The sequence below is a fragment of the Cetorhinus maximus genome, chromosome 7, assembly GCF_964194155.1.
Source record: "Cetorhinus maximus chromosome 7, sCetMax3.hap1.1, whole genome shotgun sequence".
NCBI lineage: Eukaryota > Metazoa > Chordata > Chondrichthyes > Lamniformes > Cetorhinidae > Cetorhinus > Cetorhinus maximus.
This window is the reverse complement of record NC_135885.1, coordinates 57,420,907-57,438,489: the sequence shown is the minus strand read 5'-3', so window position 1 is coordinate 57,438,489 and position 17,583 is coordinate 57,420,907. Positions and strand designations below refer to the sequence as shown.

At 44.0% G+C, this 17,583-nt stretch overlaps 1 protein-coding gene across 2 annotated transcripts in view; it reads left to right on the top strand.

Annotated features, from left to right (window-relative positions):
* dync2h1 (dynein cytoplasmic 2 heavy chain 1) overlaps positions 1 to 17,583 on the top strand; it is a 766,235-nt gene that overhangs the window by 193,213 nt on the left and 555,439 nt on the right. For both annotated transcript variants that reach the window (XM_078545532.1, XM_078545531.1), the window contains exons 48-50: positions 8,744 to 8,911; positions 10,255 to 10,385; positions 17,065 to 17,313. In XM_078545532.1, the coding sequence (XP_078401658.1) occupies positions 8,744 to 8,911; positions 10,255 to 10,385; positions 17,065 to 17,313 (548 nt within the window). The remainder of the gene's footprint in view (positions 1 to 8,743; positions 8,912 to 10,254; positions 10,386 to 17,064; positions 17,314 to 17,583) is intronic.

Here is a 17,583-nt window from a genome sequence, read left to right as displayed (position 1 = left end):
CCAAACCTTACAGGTTTTTACAAAACTAGATTAGACATTTATTAATAGAAGAAATGACTTTAAATACATACATAGATCTACAAATTACTCCTTTGATAACTTCTAAATCCCCTACTTAATCTGACTCCCGGTTACACTTCTGTTAAGGCAACAATAAGACACATATTTTTAAAAGACCCAGGCAAAGTAAATAATACCTTGAACATTATTCAAGGTAATATGAATGTGGTCAGAACCTCACCTTGGGCCAGGTATGACACCAAGATTGCTAACAGTCTGGTTCAGCCTCAGACAGTTGCCAGAGATAGGTATGCAGTCAGTAGCTAGGGAACAGTGTGTGTATGGGACCGAAGATAATGGTGTTGACTTTCACATATGTAATTAGAGGAATTTTTTGCTGATTTAATCAATCATTAAATTTAATTTAAAGTGAGTTCTCTTAACTTCTGTCCTTGAAGGCAGCAGTACAGGCTGAAGGCATACATGCTGAAGGCGTTTCATACTTGTTGAATCTTAGACTGCCTTCCCTTACACACAGCCTTCACTCCTTTATACATATTTTCCCCTTCGAATGCAAATACCCATTGTTTCACAATGTGTTTGGACTTTACCTTCCTGATAATAAAAATCTCTCTTGGCACTAAGTTTTACCAGCAATCTTTGGGAAAAATAAACATGCTGTTTTTAAACCTGGCGAGGTGACACATTTCACCCCTCCTTTGAAAACAATCTAGTCTGGTTTATTTAAAAATGCAAATGTCCTTTTATAACTTACGTTCTAAACTTCCCCCTTGTTTACCATGTTTTCATCAAAGCCTTCAGACAAGCTGCCTTTAATCCAATTAAGTTATATAAGTGGCAAGTAACATTTGTGCCACAAGTGGCAGGCAATCACATCTCTCCTTGACAGTCAATGGCATTATGATCGCTGAAACCCCCAATATCAACATCCTGCGGGTTACCATTGACCAGAAACTGGACTACACCAGCCATTTAAATACTGTAACTACAAGAGAAGGTCAGAGGCTAGGAATTCTGTGGGGTGTAACTCACCTCCTTACTCCCCAAAGCCTGTCCACTATCTATCTACAAGGCACAAATCAGGAGTGTGTTGGAATTCTCTCCTCTTGCCTGAATGTGTGCAGCTCCAACAAAAATCAAGAGGCTTGATATCATGCAGGACAAAGCACCCACCCCCTTGATTGGCACCCCATCCTCCACCTTGAACATTCGCTCCCTCCACACCAGTGCACAGTGGCAACAGTGTGTACCATCTACAAGATGCACTGCAGCAACTCACCAAGGCTCCTTTGACAGCATCTTCCAAACCCACAACTTCTACCACTTTGAAGGACAAGGGCAGCAGATGCATGGGAATACTGCCACCTGCAAGTTGCCCTCCAAGCCACACATCTCTTGACTTGGAACTATTACATCATTCCTTCACTGTTGCTGGATCAAAATCCTGGAACTCCCTTAACAGCACTGTAGGTGTACCTACTCCACATGGACTGCAGTGGTTCAAGAAGGTGGCTCATCACCCCCTTCTCAAGGGTAATTAAAGATGGGTAATAAATGCTGGCTTAGCCAGCGACACCCACGTCTCGTGAATGAACAAATAAAAAACCCTTCACTGGAAGTGTGATTCTACTACTCTTCCTGAAAAGTTATCACTAGAATGGAATTTGGTGCAAGTGAATCCCCAGCCACACAGACAAGTTCTAAAAGATTCATCTTTCATTCAGTGTGGTATTCATGTATCGCTGCTTTATAAAATTTTTAAAACAAAGTGATTCCTCTATTTTACAATGGGCGAAATTTTCCGAGCCCGCTGGTGGCGTGCGTGGAAAATATGGCGTAACCTGCTTCACGACGGCGTGAAGGCAGGTCGCAATCGTCCGCTCAGCCCGCTGATTGTGGACCGCGTTTCCTGCCATCAGTCAGTGGGGAGCTAATTGTAATACATCAGCATATAATTAAAAGGCCATCCCGCCAGGCCCTTGGAACCCTGCCGGATCGTCCGTCCACATCAGCAGGAAAGCAGGTTTCACAGCAGCACGCAGGTGACGTGCACTTGGAAGCCTTCACTTTGGAGGAACTGAGGTGAGTGAGCAGCAGCGTCCTCTACAGCTCACCTGTTGTTTACAGGCCTCTGGGGGGCGGGTGCAAGTGCTGGCCAGCCTTGGAGGCAACTGCAGAGGTGGGGGGTATCCGGGGCAAGTGCTGGCCAGCCTCGGAGGCAACTGTTGAATTGGGTGGGGGGTCAAATGCTGCCCTGGCGCTGCGTTCCGCACACAGGCAATCGAGATGAGTGTCAGGGTAAGCGAGGGAAGTGGCCACATATTAGGGACACCTGTATAAACCGACCATGCCCCTGCAACTGAGACAGATCAGGTGCAGCCACAGTGATATGATTGGGGCCAGGCTCCTAGCCTGCCCGCCCATGCAAGCAATGCGGAGACACCAAAGGGCCACCAAGTGCTCTATATCTTACCCGCCCGGCACAGGCTTTGAGTTTGGCACCACTTTATTGGACCGTGGAGCAGTTGGATTGCACATGTTGTACAATCTCCTCGCTAATGCTGGTCGTGAAGCAGTCACTGCTGGAGGCGCTCACAGCCCCTTGCAATCTCAGCATCCTGGTTGGGACCTGTCTCCCCCATGTCGCAGGTTGACAGGGCAGCCATGCAGTGCACTCAGCTCTGGCCATCCGACGGGTGACCAGCACTCTCCAGGAAGCATTAAGGGGCATTCACACTGGGCCAGGAAAGGTGCTAAATATGGCCAAGATAACCACGTCTCTCTTTCATGCTGCAGGAGGACCACGTCAGGATCATGGACCCTGGTGACCTAGCTGTATGCTTGATGGCCTACAGACTGAGGAGAGAGCGACTGAGGATCCTGGTTGCGCAAAGGCAGGAACAGCAACCTCATGAAGGGGCAGCGGGTGTTCCCCCACATGCCACTCAGGAGTGACAGCAAGCCGAGGCTGGTCGGCGCCTAGCGACACCCGGGGTCTATAGATGTCGCCTGCCATTCCCGCAGATGACCAAGAACCAGTGGTACCGATGATGTGCATGCCTAGGGACCTGGTGGTTCACATCTGCCACTTGCTGCAGGACTTGGCACCAAGGGGACATGGAGGGCATCCACTGCCAGTGGCTGTGAAAGTGACTGCGGCGCTCAATTTCTATGCCAGTGGCTCCTTTCAGGACTCCACAGGTGACCTCTGTGGGATTTCACAAGCCGCCACCCACAAATGCATCCATGAGGTTATGGATGCCATCTTAACCATGGCACACAACTTTGTACATTTTGCCCAGGACCGGGATGGCCAGGATGCAAGGGCCATTGGATTCACCCTGATCTCAGGATGCCCACAGGCGTAGGGTGCGATTGACTGCACTCATATGGCACTCAGGTCTCCGTCGCTACACTTGGTGGACTTCATCAACCGCAAGGGCTTCCACTCACTGAACATGCAGCTGGTACGCAACCACCAGAAATGCATCCTGCAGGTATGCGCACGGTTTCCAGGGAGTGTGCATGACGCCTACATCCTGAGTCACTCTCAGATCCCTGCAGTCTTCCAGGTTCCACAGAGGCTGCAGGGTTGGCTCCTTGGGGACAAGGGCTACCCGCAGAGGCCGTGGCTGATGACACCCGTGCGGCGGCCTCAGACTACAGCAGAGCGACGCTATAATGAGGCTCATGCAGCAGCTCGCAACTTGGTGGAGCAGACCATCGGGATGCTGAAGATGCTGTTCTGGTCTGCTGGGGCCCTGCAATACAGTCCGGAGAGGGTGTCACGCATCATCATCGTCTGCTGCGCCCCTCACAACCTGGCGCTGCAGTGGGGAGAGGAGCTGGCTGAGGAGATAGAGGAACTGCGTGTCTCCTCCAATGAGGAGGATGCTGACAAGGATGAGGGTGAGGGGGTCCTCAATGGTGACGATGATGGGGTTGAGGCTCTCGTACTGGCTAGACAAGGCAGATGTGCTTGGGAGGCCCTCATAGCCGCCAGATTTGTGGAGGATGATGACGACATACAGTGAGGTGTCTCCATAGATCGCTGGAAAAACTCAGCAGGTCTGACAGCATCTGCGGAGAGGAATACAGTTAACGTTTCGAGTCCGTATAACTCTTCATCAGAACAGAGTCATACGGACTCGAAACGTTAACCGTGTTCCTCTCCGCAGATGCTGTCAGACCCGCTGAGATTTTCCAGCTATTTTTGTTTTTGTTTCAGATTTCCAGCATCCGCAGTATTTTGCTTTTTTTCTCCATTGATCCTCAGATCACAGCTGTGAATGTTTGAATCCAGTCTGGTTTATGGCAGCACCAATACCCTCAATGCTCCTGTCATGGAGATGCAGTGGAGGCCCTAATAGCCGCTCTATCGCAGGAGGATGATGACAACATGCAGTGAGGATGCTCCATAGATCTTCACATAGCCTCTGAGAATGTCTGATTCCTGTCTGGCTGAGGGTAGCTCGCTTGAGCTCCCTGATCAGAGCCATCTTAGAGACGCAGCCATGAAACTTTCGAGGCACCTGATGCTGTGTCTGCCTTTAGCACCTCAGCCCTTCAGGAGCCGGGTCACGGCATCACTGGTCGCAGATGCTGGTGTGATGGGGGCCAGCCCCACCTTAAAGGTGCTGAGAGCATACTGAGAGAATGAGAGAACTCTGTGATGCCAGCCCAGTACATTCTGGCAGCAATGACCAGCACCATCGAGGTGCAGGCATCAGTAATGTTTCCAGGGAGTGTGAGGCTGGACCACCACTTTGGCCTGAAAGCTGCACAGAGAAGCAGCCCTGGATTGAGACACCTGCCTTTTATCTTGTGCAGAAAGGTTTCACATCTGAGTGACAACAACACAGAACAAGGAGCTACAGGAAGAGAGACGTTCTTAGGAGTTTATTGAGAATAGCGAACAGCATGTACAAGTGATCAACACCTGAACCCAGGCTGTTCAACCACTTTTACTTAACTTTCCTAACCCTGCCGCTATGTCTTGGTGCTCCCCGGACATCCACAGCAGAGGTGGAGGCAGCCTGCTAACTGTGATGCCCTGTCTGTGATGACTTTGACAGGCATCCTTTGGAGGGCTGAGATTTGGTGGGCCCCGGCCTGCTTTCAGGGTCCTGCTGTATGGTAGTGCCACCCTCCCTGGCTTGTGAAGGGTAGCTGGAGTGAGATCGAGCTGCCCTGCACCCCTCTCGTATACACACTGTTGGAGGCCAGCTATGGCATCAGCGATGGAATTCAGCCCGCGCAGCTGTGCAGGAGTGACGTCCTGGACCACAGTCTCCATTGTGGCCGCCATCCTGCCAGTGTTGACCGTGGTGCTTTGCAATGCCAGAGCTATCACCTCAGCCTGAAGACGGACAGACTCCTCCATCATGCCTTGCAATCTGAGGAGTGCAGTGGACATCCCTTCCTGATGTTCCCTAGCTTGCCTTTGCAGCTCCAGCAACTGTGACATGACCGAGTCCAGAGGCCCATCATCTGACTCGGACACGGCAATGTTCTGTCCTCCAGCGGTCCCCCGAGTGCCGGGGACCTGGAATGTCGCTGCCTCCACCTGCTGTGGATCAGAAAGTGCAATGTGCTCACCAGATTGTGATCGCGAGGCCACTCTAAAGCTACCACCCACCGAGGTGTGTCTCTCTGCGCTGGTGGAGGGTATGGGTGAGCGCTGTGATGGAACTTCAGGCAGCATGCCTCCAGATTCCTCTTCAGAGGTTCCTTCGGTGCTTGATTGGAGGCCTGGGGTCATGGACTCTGTTGGCTGTTTGGCAGATGTGCCTGCAGAAACAAGGGGAGATAATCAGTGCATGGCAGTGGTCTGTGAAAGAGGACACATCACTCACAGCATGGTTGTCTGATGGATGTTGCACTGCTGGATCCTCACTTGGTAGAGCAGCGCTGACCTCACCGTCAGCACAGGACCGGTCCCAGTCATCGCCAATCAGCTGGATGGCTCTGATTTCAAATTCTGTCAGAACCTTGATCTCTGGCATCCCTTCACCTGCCTGCCACCTTTCCCTGCTGTTGTGTGCCAGTTTGTCCTGCATGGATAGAGATGGGGAGAGTATATTAGGATGCCTGTCAGGCCAGATGATAAGCATGCCTGGCCTGTGTGGATGGTGAGTGGTCCCATGGTTGGACTGAGGATAATGCAGGTGTGTGTCAAAGAGTGACTGGTGATGTCCCTTGCACTTGCACTGAGTGAGGGCCCTGTGGATGTTTGATGGGTTTGTGAGTGCGTTAGTTGGGAGTGATGAAAAGAATGACTTACCCTGGTGGAACGCGGCACTGGGTGGCTGTCCTCCTCTGCAGGGCATTTGCACTGACCGCACTGCCACCACCTCCCAAGCTGGGTTGGTGACTTTGCTGCCCATCTTGCGGCCAGAGTTGGGGTAGAACACACCCCAGCAGGCCTCCACGGCATCCAGCAGTCGCTTGAGGGACCCGTTGTTGAAGTGGGGGTGCTGCAGTCTTTTTTCCTTTGCTGGCCATGTCTCCTGGGCAGCGGTGGTGAGCTGTTGGCGATGAACACTTCGCTGGCGGCTGCCTGTTAAAGGTGATGGCTGGTGTGATGCAACAGCGGGGTGATGGCAGACAGGCAAATGACAGCCCACCCGCCGTGGAAATGGCGTGTTTCAGGGGAGTGAACAAATAATGAGGCGGGCTCGGGATGCTATGGCGTGAAAACCCGCCATTTTCATCGGTGGGCAGGACTCCATTTTAGCACTTAGTGCAAATCTGGGAAAATTCCGCCCAATGTGTGCTGTTTTAGCGAAAACTAAAATCACTGGAAGAGTAGCTATTACACAACAGGTTTTGGTATCTACTCCCTTCTGTATAAATTAGCTGTGACTGGCTATGGATCAACCAGTCTACATTGGTTCTTTGAATCGCCTTAGTACATGAGTGACAGATTAATACTTGAAAACCACATGACTTTTCTGTTGATGAAGTGTAGCTCTGTTCCCTATTTCAATTTGTTTGGGTTTAGTGTGCCTCTTCATGTTTACCCTTCCATCATTAGCTACTGTGGTCAGTGATCTTGCTAAGAGACTGTTGTCAGGAGAAGAAGGGGAAATTGAGCGGGAGGAATGGTATTGAAACTGATGTTCCCAGCCCAATTTGTTTGTTTTCTTTAATTTCCAAATTACAACTTAAATTATTATTATGTAGCTGTTTGAACACACCATTTTTCTTTTAATTTTAATGGTGCCCTTATTTTGAGGGATTGGGGTTGTTTGTAGTTACTCTGATGCTACCCTATTTAACTGGAGCTAAACATAATGTGAAGTAAATCCTTAAAATATCAATACAATCTGACTTCGACTGCTCAAACCCTAGGATTGCGACTGGTATAGATTATGAGTCTCTGTCAATGTGCTGCAATGCAAGTGATCTTATGCTTACTTCAGTGTTTGCTGCTTTCATCTCCTAAGCTCTAGATCATAAGTGTTTGTTGGCTTGGAAGTTTCAAATACTTTACTGTAAACCAGCATTACAATTCTCTAACCTCTTCCTTATTTTGAAATGCTGCACTGAGGGCAAGCACTGCAACCAAGTGGCTTTGTAATGCAACTGCATGGTTACACACATGCTGACTCTCAGGAAGAAAATTATATTGCCATGATAAATCTTTTAACATTTAAAGGGCAATCACAGTACCATTTACAGGCATAATGCTACAGATAAATGTTAAACATTTAAAACATTTACTTCGCTGTAGATATATGAATTTCAATACATTTTGAAATGCAATCTTTTAACTAATATATATTGCATGCCTGTATCTGTATTTAAATCTATGTAACTTACTTGCGTATTTTTGTTGCACATGCAAAAATGCTAAACTTTTCTGGAACCAATCTAAAAAGCATGTGCTTCTCTGTCTCTTAGTATCTTACTGACAGACTTCTTTCCAACTCCTTTCAGTAGCTATGTGCACCATTCCCTCACGGTGTAACCTCTCATACACTGTGAACAATATCATGAGAAATTCCATAGAAAGGGTATCTTTACTAGGTATATATTTGACACTGAAATTCCATAAATTGCGGGGCTCTTTATAGATTTGCGAGCACTACAAAATAACAGCAGGAAAGAAATGGAATATCCATTTTATTCAACTGAGAACATAGCTCTTTTTATAAGGTGTTCTTCACCTGCCATGATTTTTCTATTTTTTGTCACTTTTTATATAGGTTTTAAGGTATATGTTTATGGCCAAAAATCAGCAACCCAGATGTCCGGAGTTCAAATCTCACTATAGGAAATTGTGAAATATATCCCAATGAATCTGTTACTAGTAACAGAAAAATGAGCATGAAAGCTGCTAGATTATTACCAAAACACAACTGACTCTCTCATGTATTTTAGGGAAAGAAATCTGCCACCTATCTGGTTTCGCCTATATGTGGCACAAACTCTCACTATGTGGTTGACCTTTAATGCTGTCTGAGACGATCTAACAAACCAGTCAATTATACAAATCAGTGAATACAGAGAAGGCCCATCCCACCATCCCAGCTAGACATCAGCAATAAATCCCAAGATTTTTTTTTAAAAGTTGACACGTAGCATTTCTGTGTTTGAATTTGCCTATAGATTGTACCTTGTTATATTTCTATTAATAATTGCATTGAACAAAGAATGTCAATATTTTACGAATGTGTTACATTAACACTCCAGGCTTAAGGTTCATTAATGTTTATAGGTGCGTCACAACAATCAGTGGATCATGTTCTTGAAGTTGTTGCTTATGAGGCCCATCGCTTATTTCGTGACCGTATAGTGGGATCGCAAAACCTAATTGCATTTGACAACATTTTAATATCAGTCATCCGAGGAGATTGGAGCTCAGATTTACTGGACAATATGACAGGTAGTTATATTTTGCAGTTTCATTAGGTTTTCAACTAAATTATAGGTGATCAGATAGTGAAGAAAATAATTTGAGACAGATACACTGTTTGTCTACTGCTAACCAAAAATGTAATTTCAGGGCTAAGGATTTTGCATAATAGTATTTTGATAATTGCAAGTCAACTGAACAATGTTTATCCTTTATATTAGATTGTACGCTGTAAGGTTGTATTTGCAATATTCACTCTCCAGTCTAAAAAGAATAAATGAGGGCTTTTGTTGGATATTCCCTCTTCTAACACTTACTACTTTCTTTCATTTTGTTTTGTCTCTAAGTATGTTTGAGGCAGATGTCTTCCCCAATCCTGCGATTGCACTCTCTTCAAAAATAGCAGTAGTGTCAGCTTGGCTCAGTAAAAATCTTGCCTTTAGCTCAAAACAGTTAACAAGGTCCTGAACGCTTAACCTAGGCTAACATTTCAGTGCAATACTGAGTACAGGGCAGTATTGTTAGCGATAGCGTTCTTCTGATTTGCCAGACCAAGACTCAGTTTGCTCATACAGGTGGATATTAAAGATCCTGTCGCATTAGTTGAAGGAGGAGGGAGGGAGTTCCTTAGGTGTCCTAGCCTACAGCCTACACAGTTAACATTTCGAGTCCGTATGACTCTTCAACAGAACTAAGTAAAAATAGAAGAGAGGTGAAATATAAGCTGGTTTAAGGTGGGGGGTGGGTGGAACAGGTAGAGCTGGATAGAGGGCCAGTGATAGGTGGATATAACCAAAAGATGTCACAGACAAAAGGATAAAGAGGCGTTGAAGGTGATGATATTATCTAAGGAATGTGCTAATTAAGGGTAGAAAGCAGGACAAGCAAGGTACAGATAGCCCTAGTGGGGGTGGGGTGGGGTGAAGGAATCGAAATAGGCTAAAAGGCAGAGATAAAACAATGGATTGAAATACATTTAAAAATGATGGAAATATTTTCCCACCTACTTCTGTTGAAGAGTCATACGGACTCGAAACATTAACTGTGTTCCTCTCCGCAGATGCTACCAGACCTGCTGAGTTTTTCCAGGTATTTTTATTTTTGTTTTGGATTTCCAGCATCCGCAGTTTTTTGCTTTTATACAAATAGCTGTATATGTTGTAAAATGGAAGGTAACATTTTTTTGAATCACAATGGAAAGGCTTTGTTTAAACTTGTGTACCTCCTATATATGATTGTTCCCCAGAAAGGTTAGGAAACTACCAGAAATTTCTCAGTTCATGTGTTTAGTGTCTGATCTGTAACCAAAATATTTTTGTAAATTTTTTCGAAAGCTTGTTTCAATTAAAAATCCAAACTATTTCTTCTTGCAGATTTGTTTTATGTTACTTGGGGAGCTCGACATGAAGCTGGTTCTGTAACTGCTCCCGACCAACCTTTACCTCCATATGGGAAGATGCTGGGAAAGTTAAGTTTTTCTGACTTGAAAGAAGTTATCCAAAAGGTACTATTTTCTCAAATGCACCCATCACCATAAGACGTAGGAGCAGAAGTAGGCCATTCGGCCCATCAAGTCTGCTCCGCCATTCAATGAGATCATGGCTGATCTGATAATCCTCAACTCCACTTTCCTGCCTTTTCCCCATAACCCTTGATACCCTTACTGATTAAAAATCTGCTTATCTCAGCCTTGAATATACTTAACGACCCAGCCTCTACAGCCCTCTGTGGTAAAGAATTCCACAGATTGACTATCCTCTGAGAGAAGAAATTCCACTCATCCCTGTTTTAAATGGGCATCCCCTTTCTCTGAGATTATGCCCTCTTATCCTAGACTCTCCCACAAGGAGAAACAACCTCTCAGCATCTGCCCTGTCAAGCCCCCTAAGAACCTTATATGTTTCAATAAGGTTGCCTCTCATTCTTCTGAACTCCAATAAGTACAGGCCCAACCGACTCAACCTCTTCTCGTAAGAAAATCCCTCCATCCCTGTGACATACCTAGTGAACCTCCTCTGGACTGCCTCCAATGCCAGTATACCTTTCCTTGGATAAGAGGACTAAAACTGTTCACAGTGTTGTAGATGTGGCCTTGTATAGTTTTAGCAAGACTTCCCTATTTTTATATTCCATTCCCATTGAAATAAAGGCCAACATTCCATTTGCCTTACCTATTACCTGCTGAACTTGTATGCTAGCTTTTTGTGATTCATGCACAAAGACCCCCCACAACCCTCTGTGCTGCAGCTTTCTTCAGTCTTTCTCCATTTAAGTAATATTCAGCTTCTCTATTCTTCCTGCCAAACTGCATAACCTCACACTTTCCCACATTATATTCCGTCTGTCATATTTTTGCCCACTCACTTAAGCTGTCTATATCCCTCTGTAGACTCTATGTCATCCTCACCACTTGCCTGCCCACCTATTTTTGTGTCATCTGCAAACTTGGCGATAGTATTCATTTCCCTCATCCAAGTCATTAATATATACTGGAAATAAATGTGGCCCTGGCACTGATCCCTGTGGCACTCCACTTGTTACAGGTTGCCACCCTGAAAATGCCCCCCCCCACCCTCACCCCCGTTCCCACCTCTGTTGTCTATAGTTAGCCAATCTTCTATCATGCTAATATACTTCCCCCAATACCATAGGCTCTTATCTTATTAAGTAGCCTTATGTGTATCTATTTGCACTGCAAGTTTTATCATTGAATAGTCCCTTTGCACAGTCAACTTAAGAGTAAATTTTGTGATTATTGCAGCACTAGAACTATGGCTGGGATTTTATGAGGTGGGGTGGGTGTTGCTGTGCCCGTTGCTTTCCTGCTGCTCCTGTCATTTTACTTACAGTGTGGAAGGTGGCAACTGTTCTGCTCAGAGGCCAATTGAGGCCTGTATGTGGTCAATTAAGGGCCATTTAAGGCCCCTTTCCTGCTGTTGCTGGCATTTTGCCAGCGGTGCATGGGCCCTCTGCCATGTGGGGAGATTCTCGATGGGCCGAAGGGCCTTTTTCTGTGCTGTAGACCTCTCTGACTCTGTGACAACCAGTATACCTTGGCGGTCTCCCTGCGAGCTTGGCAGGGGCTCTGGGTAGTGGGTTCCCACCTGATCGGGCACCATATGGCCCACGTAGTCCCCCCAACCACATGGCTGCCCTCGTGGCAACATCCTCCCCGCACCCTCCCAACCCTCACGCCTTGCTGGGGCCTGCCTGACCATTCCTAGCGACCCTGACTCAGTTAACAAGAGGTTTAACTTTTTTAGTCAGTACCCAGAATTTCAACTGAGCTCTGCTTGAAAAAGATGTTTTTTTTCAGCAAGCTTGTTCTAAACCAAAAACCTTGCTCGAAACCAGAGCCACAACCACAATCTACTCCCCCTACAATTAACTTCTTGTTGACTTGTTTTCTATTATTTACATCCCAGGCAGCTTGGTCACATGATCAGTTACTGGAAGCCAGGTGTTTTATGAGAAACCTTTCAGATAAACCTAGCTCTTAAAGGGACCATCATCCTAACGCAAAATATTATTCCCCTAAAAATTCATTGGCCCTTCATATGCCCCCTCTCAAAAGAAAAAGCCTTTCTAAATTATTTAAAACATTTTAACATTAGAAACACTTTAACAACTATCTTATTACATACAATACACACCATAGTCTCTTCCCCATAGTTCAATGAAAAGTCAAATGTCCAAGATCTTGTGATCCCAGGTCTTTGATCAAAAGACGATAGTATTTAACCAAATGGCGAGACTATGTCCAAAACTTTTGGCGCATAAATAAAGTTTATAAGTTTCCTTTGTGCAGTTATGAGGCACTTAAACAACTCTGGACAAAATGTCTGTAATTATGTTATTCCACCTTACAACATGAACAATTTTTAAGGTAATCAGTATCAGACTCCAATGAAACAAAAGAAGATTCTTGGTCCGGAATTTCTCCAAAGACACAAGTAGATTATGATCTGTGTAGATCACACACTCTCCAGCATTTCTGGAAATGTATATTTCAAACTTTTGAAGAGCTGAAAGAAGGTTTAGCACTTCCTTTTCAACTGTGGAGTACTTGTGTTAGCAAGGATAAAGTTTTCTCAAAAAATAACTGACTGGATGCTCTATGTTAGCATCATAATTTTGTAACAAAATGGCTCCTGTGCCCACATCACTGACATCAATTACTATCTTGAAAGGCACGTTGAAAGCAGCCAACACAGTCTCATTTGTTAATCTCTTGAAGGCAGTCGGACAAGATTCCTTTCAGTCATATAAATGATCTGAAGAAGAGTCATATGAATTTGGAACATCAACTCTGTTTCTCGCTCCACAGATACTGTCAGACCTACTGAGTTTTTCCAGCATTTTGTTTTTATTCCTTTCAATCATCTTTGACTTTCTCCTTCAATACGTTTGTTAATGGAGAGGCGACTGTGCTGAAATTCGGGACAAACTCCTGTAAAATCCATACATTCTAGGCCACCGCAGTATCCCTCCTTTGGTTTTAGGAACAGTAAAGTCTGTAATTGCTTGAACTTTAGCTTCTCTGGGCACTCAACCTTGCCCCACAACAAAAGACCTTAGCCGTGGCAAATTCACTTTTTGCCAAACTTATCACTAAGTCAGCTTTGTGTAGTCTCTCGAATAATGCACTTAAGTGTTTCACATGATCTTCCTAAGTGTCGCTGTAGACCAATAAATCATTGATGTAGACAACATAGTTCTGTAGTCCATTAAAAAAACTTGATTTGTTAACCTTTGAAAAGTAACTGGTGCATTCTTCATTCCAAATTAAATTACTTTACATTGATAAAGGCTGTTTGGGGGTTACAAAGGCAGAAATTTCCTGCGCTTTATCTATTAGTGGCACTTGCAAATATCCTATTAATAAGTCAATCTTGCTGGTAAACTGAGTTTCCAACTCAATCAGTGCAATCTACAATTCATGGTATAGGATAAGAATCCATTTTTGTTACAGCATTTACTTTATGATAATAAATGCAAAATCATTGAGTTCTATCAGGTTTTGGTACCAGTACAACTGGTGAACTCCAACTGCTTTGACTCTATTCAATTATATCTTTATCCAACATGAAGGTGAGTTCTCTGACTTGAGCCAATTTGTTTAATGGATGATATACTTCCCACATCAACATCCTACATAAAGAAGTCCATCCTGGTCTATCTCTACACAGTGTTATGGACAGAGGGGGTTTAATTTAAACAGTCCTGATTTTCCCTCTTACCACCTGTCTGTAAACAGAAAGGTGTTTTGATAACAAAAATAGAATTACCTGGAAAAACTCAGCAGGTCTGGCAGCATCGGTGGAGAAGAAAAGAGTTGACGTTTCGAGTCCACATGACCCTTCAACAGAATTTTGATTTCCCCCTTTCTAATTGGTGGCACATTTTTTTTTGACCCCTGTCTTTTAAGTGATCCAATTTCGATTAACAATTCCATAGCAAACTCGAGATAGGATAAAACCAGAGGGTTAGTTTATTTTACACATACACTCAAAACACGGGAGGCGTGTGTCACTACGTAGCTCCCGGTACATTCATACAATAAAACAGAGATAAGGGAAAAAAAAAGGTACAGCGCACAGACCACAGAAGTTAAGAATTATTGTTTCACTTGAGTCTAGAGCCCAGAATCAAAGCCCAACCGTGTATTCTTTCAGAATCAGCAGGTTGAAGACTGATGCTGGATAATTTACTTTTTCAGTAGAGATGACTTTTAAGATGAGATGGGCCCATAGGGATGGATTAGTCTTGTAGGCACTGGTACCGAAGTTCAGAAGTTCCAGTAGAAACAGTGTAGATGGGGGCCAGGCAATTTAAACCTGGACAGAGCTCTGGTTCTGCTGCTGCTTGATTGATGGAAGATGGCAGCCTGAGCTTTTCAGCTCCACAAGGCTAGATTACAGGCTTTAGCAGCTTAACCATGTGACACTTCTCCACTTTGGTTTGGACAAGGGCTGTATATTCATTTTGTCTGGATTCTTGAGATGGTTAATGTTTCAACCATTAAAAAGTTAGGCAGAGGCTTCAGGGTAATTTGCCCTCGCAGACTGATCATCTCCATTGGCCAAGGCCTAGTAAATAGCCTTTGTACAATTCCTTGGGATTTGATCTCTGCAGTCACAAGGGGCATTAGCATCTCTTTAGAGATACAAGGTGGCAGCTGTTCAGAATGCCAGGAAGTTCCTTTTGTTTGAGTCATAGCCAGCCATGGCTTCAGTCATTTTAAAGCCGTTGTCCAGTTTTTAAAAAAATTATAAATCTGGGACAAAAGTGACTCATTCTTTTAGCAATTTGACGATGTCACCCCCCAAGACTCTGCTGTAAGATGGTGTAACGTTTTATTAAATTTTTTAGCACCTCTGTATTGCTAGCCTTATTACTTGGTCAACACAGGCATTGCTATCATGTTAAGTATAGCCGCATCAGGTCAGAACACTTCTGGCTCTAGAATTCTTTAACTACCAGAAGTAAATTCCTGGAGAGCCATAGTTCTTAAAGGAAGCAACACCCCAACATAAAATATAGGTTGTTTTCTCCCAAAGCACATGGATCATGGCACTTTGTAAAATTTTTCCACAAAGTGAATTTGTTAGTTTGCCATTTACAAACTCAGATGGATCTGAAGGCTGCCTACCATCTCTGAAGTAATCCTCTACTGTCTCATTAAACAGTTAGAACTTATAAAATTGCTGTGGAGCAACTTTGATTGAAACAATTAAGAAAACATCCGTCCAATACTTATTTAATAGTTGATTCCCACTTATGTTCAGCTGAGTGTGGTCGAGAACAGAGATAACAGATTTAAAGTGATTGGCAAAAGAGCTTAAGGTGATCTTTGGAAAAATTACTTCTTGCGCCGAGTTGCTATGATCCAGAATACACGATCTGAAAGGGTGGCAGATGCAGGTTCAGTTGTGGCTTCCAAAAGGAAATTGGATAAGCACTTGAAGGGGAAACAAATGCAGATCTATGGAGAGAGAGAGAGAGAGTGGAAAGTGGGATGAACTAAATTGGTCTTGCAGAGAGCTGGCACAGGTTCGATGGGCTGTATAACCTCCTCTGCATTGTAATGATTCTATGATACTTTATTTAGCTTACCATTCTTCCCATCGTATGGCAGTGATTTCAGCAGAACGAGCAGCCAAGTTTTCCAATCTTCATTTTTCTATGTAGAATAAGCTAATTGCCCATCATGCTGACCTCCTTCTTTCACTGTCTTCATCACAATTGGCCTTATCTCTTAAGCTGGTGCCACCATTGTTCCTTGCATTTTTCTGTATATGATTATAGTAAATAACTGCTGCTCCAAAATAAATCTCTGAGGAACACCACCCAACATCTCTTCGTATTCTTGGCAAGTTCCTCCATATTATTTATCTTACCCATGAGGCCCCTGTTTCCCTTATTATATGTGGCATTATTTTCAGTATCTTGTATGTAGATTAAAGAAAAATCGGATTTAACCCCAATATGAGCTTCTGACCACATATCCACACCACCTCCCACCTCTGTTACCCGACTCCACCTCTGCCTCAGCTCACCTGCTGCTGAAACCCTAAACCATGCCTTTGTTAACTCCAGATTTGATTACGCCAACTCACATTCAACCCTCTAAACTTGAAGTCCTCTGAAACTCTGCTGCTCATGTCCTAATTTGCACTAAGTCCTATTCACCTATCATCCCCAGGTTCATTTACCTACATTAGCTCCTGGTTAAGCAACATCTCAATTTGTTGCCAATGTGGGCATAATATGGTAAACAAGATATTTGGAATTGAAGTGAAGTCTGAGTGAATGACTTCATTTTATGTAAATAGCACATCAGGTAAGAAATGAATGTTTAAACATTGTGCTTTACTTTCTTGTCTTACTTTCAACCCCTTTTCTTTCCTAAACTGTATAACCATTAAGCATTTAAGACTAACATAAATGCACAAATCATACTGAGGATATAAGTATATGTTCTGTGTTTGTGTGGGTCAGTGATGAGCATGAAAGAAACCGAAAACCATCAACACAGCCTCGTTAATGATGTGTTTTTATCTAGTAGTAATCCTTATAACTTGTGTATTATCTCATCCACCTACTGTATATTCTACAATGCATGGACTTCCATAGTGCCCAAGGTTATTTTACAGTTCCATCCTTCTAATTGTTTCTAATAGGGAATTGTTCAGTATGGGAGAGACAATAGAGAGCTGGACATTTTACTATTCCATGAGGTTTTGGATTACATGGCAAGAATGGACCGCGTGCTAAGCTGTCCTGGAGGCTCGCTGCTCCTAGCAGGACAAAGTGGTGTAGGTCGTAGGACGGCCACCTGTGTGGTCAGTCACATGCATGGAGCAATGCTGTTTACACCAAAAATTTCCAGGAGTTATGAGATCAAACAGTTCAAAAATGATTTAAAACATGTAAGTAAATATATGGTACTTATTCGTAACTTTTTTAACTATAAGGCATAATGTTGCTATGAAATATGCATGAATAATTTTGAAAGCTTGTGTAGTATTCACCGAAGTATACAGATACATGTCGGCAGTGGTGCTTATTTGTTGTGAAATGTTTTTAAGTGATTATAGAAAATATAAGTCTGACATCTAAGCATATTAAATCAGTCACTGTACGTTGTGGAATGTTATTACACTTACAATCAAACTGCAAAGCACTATCATTAATTGTAT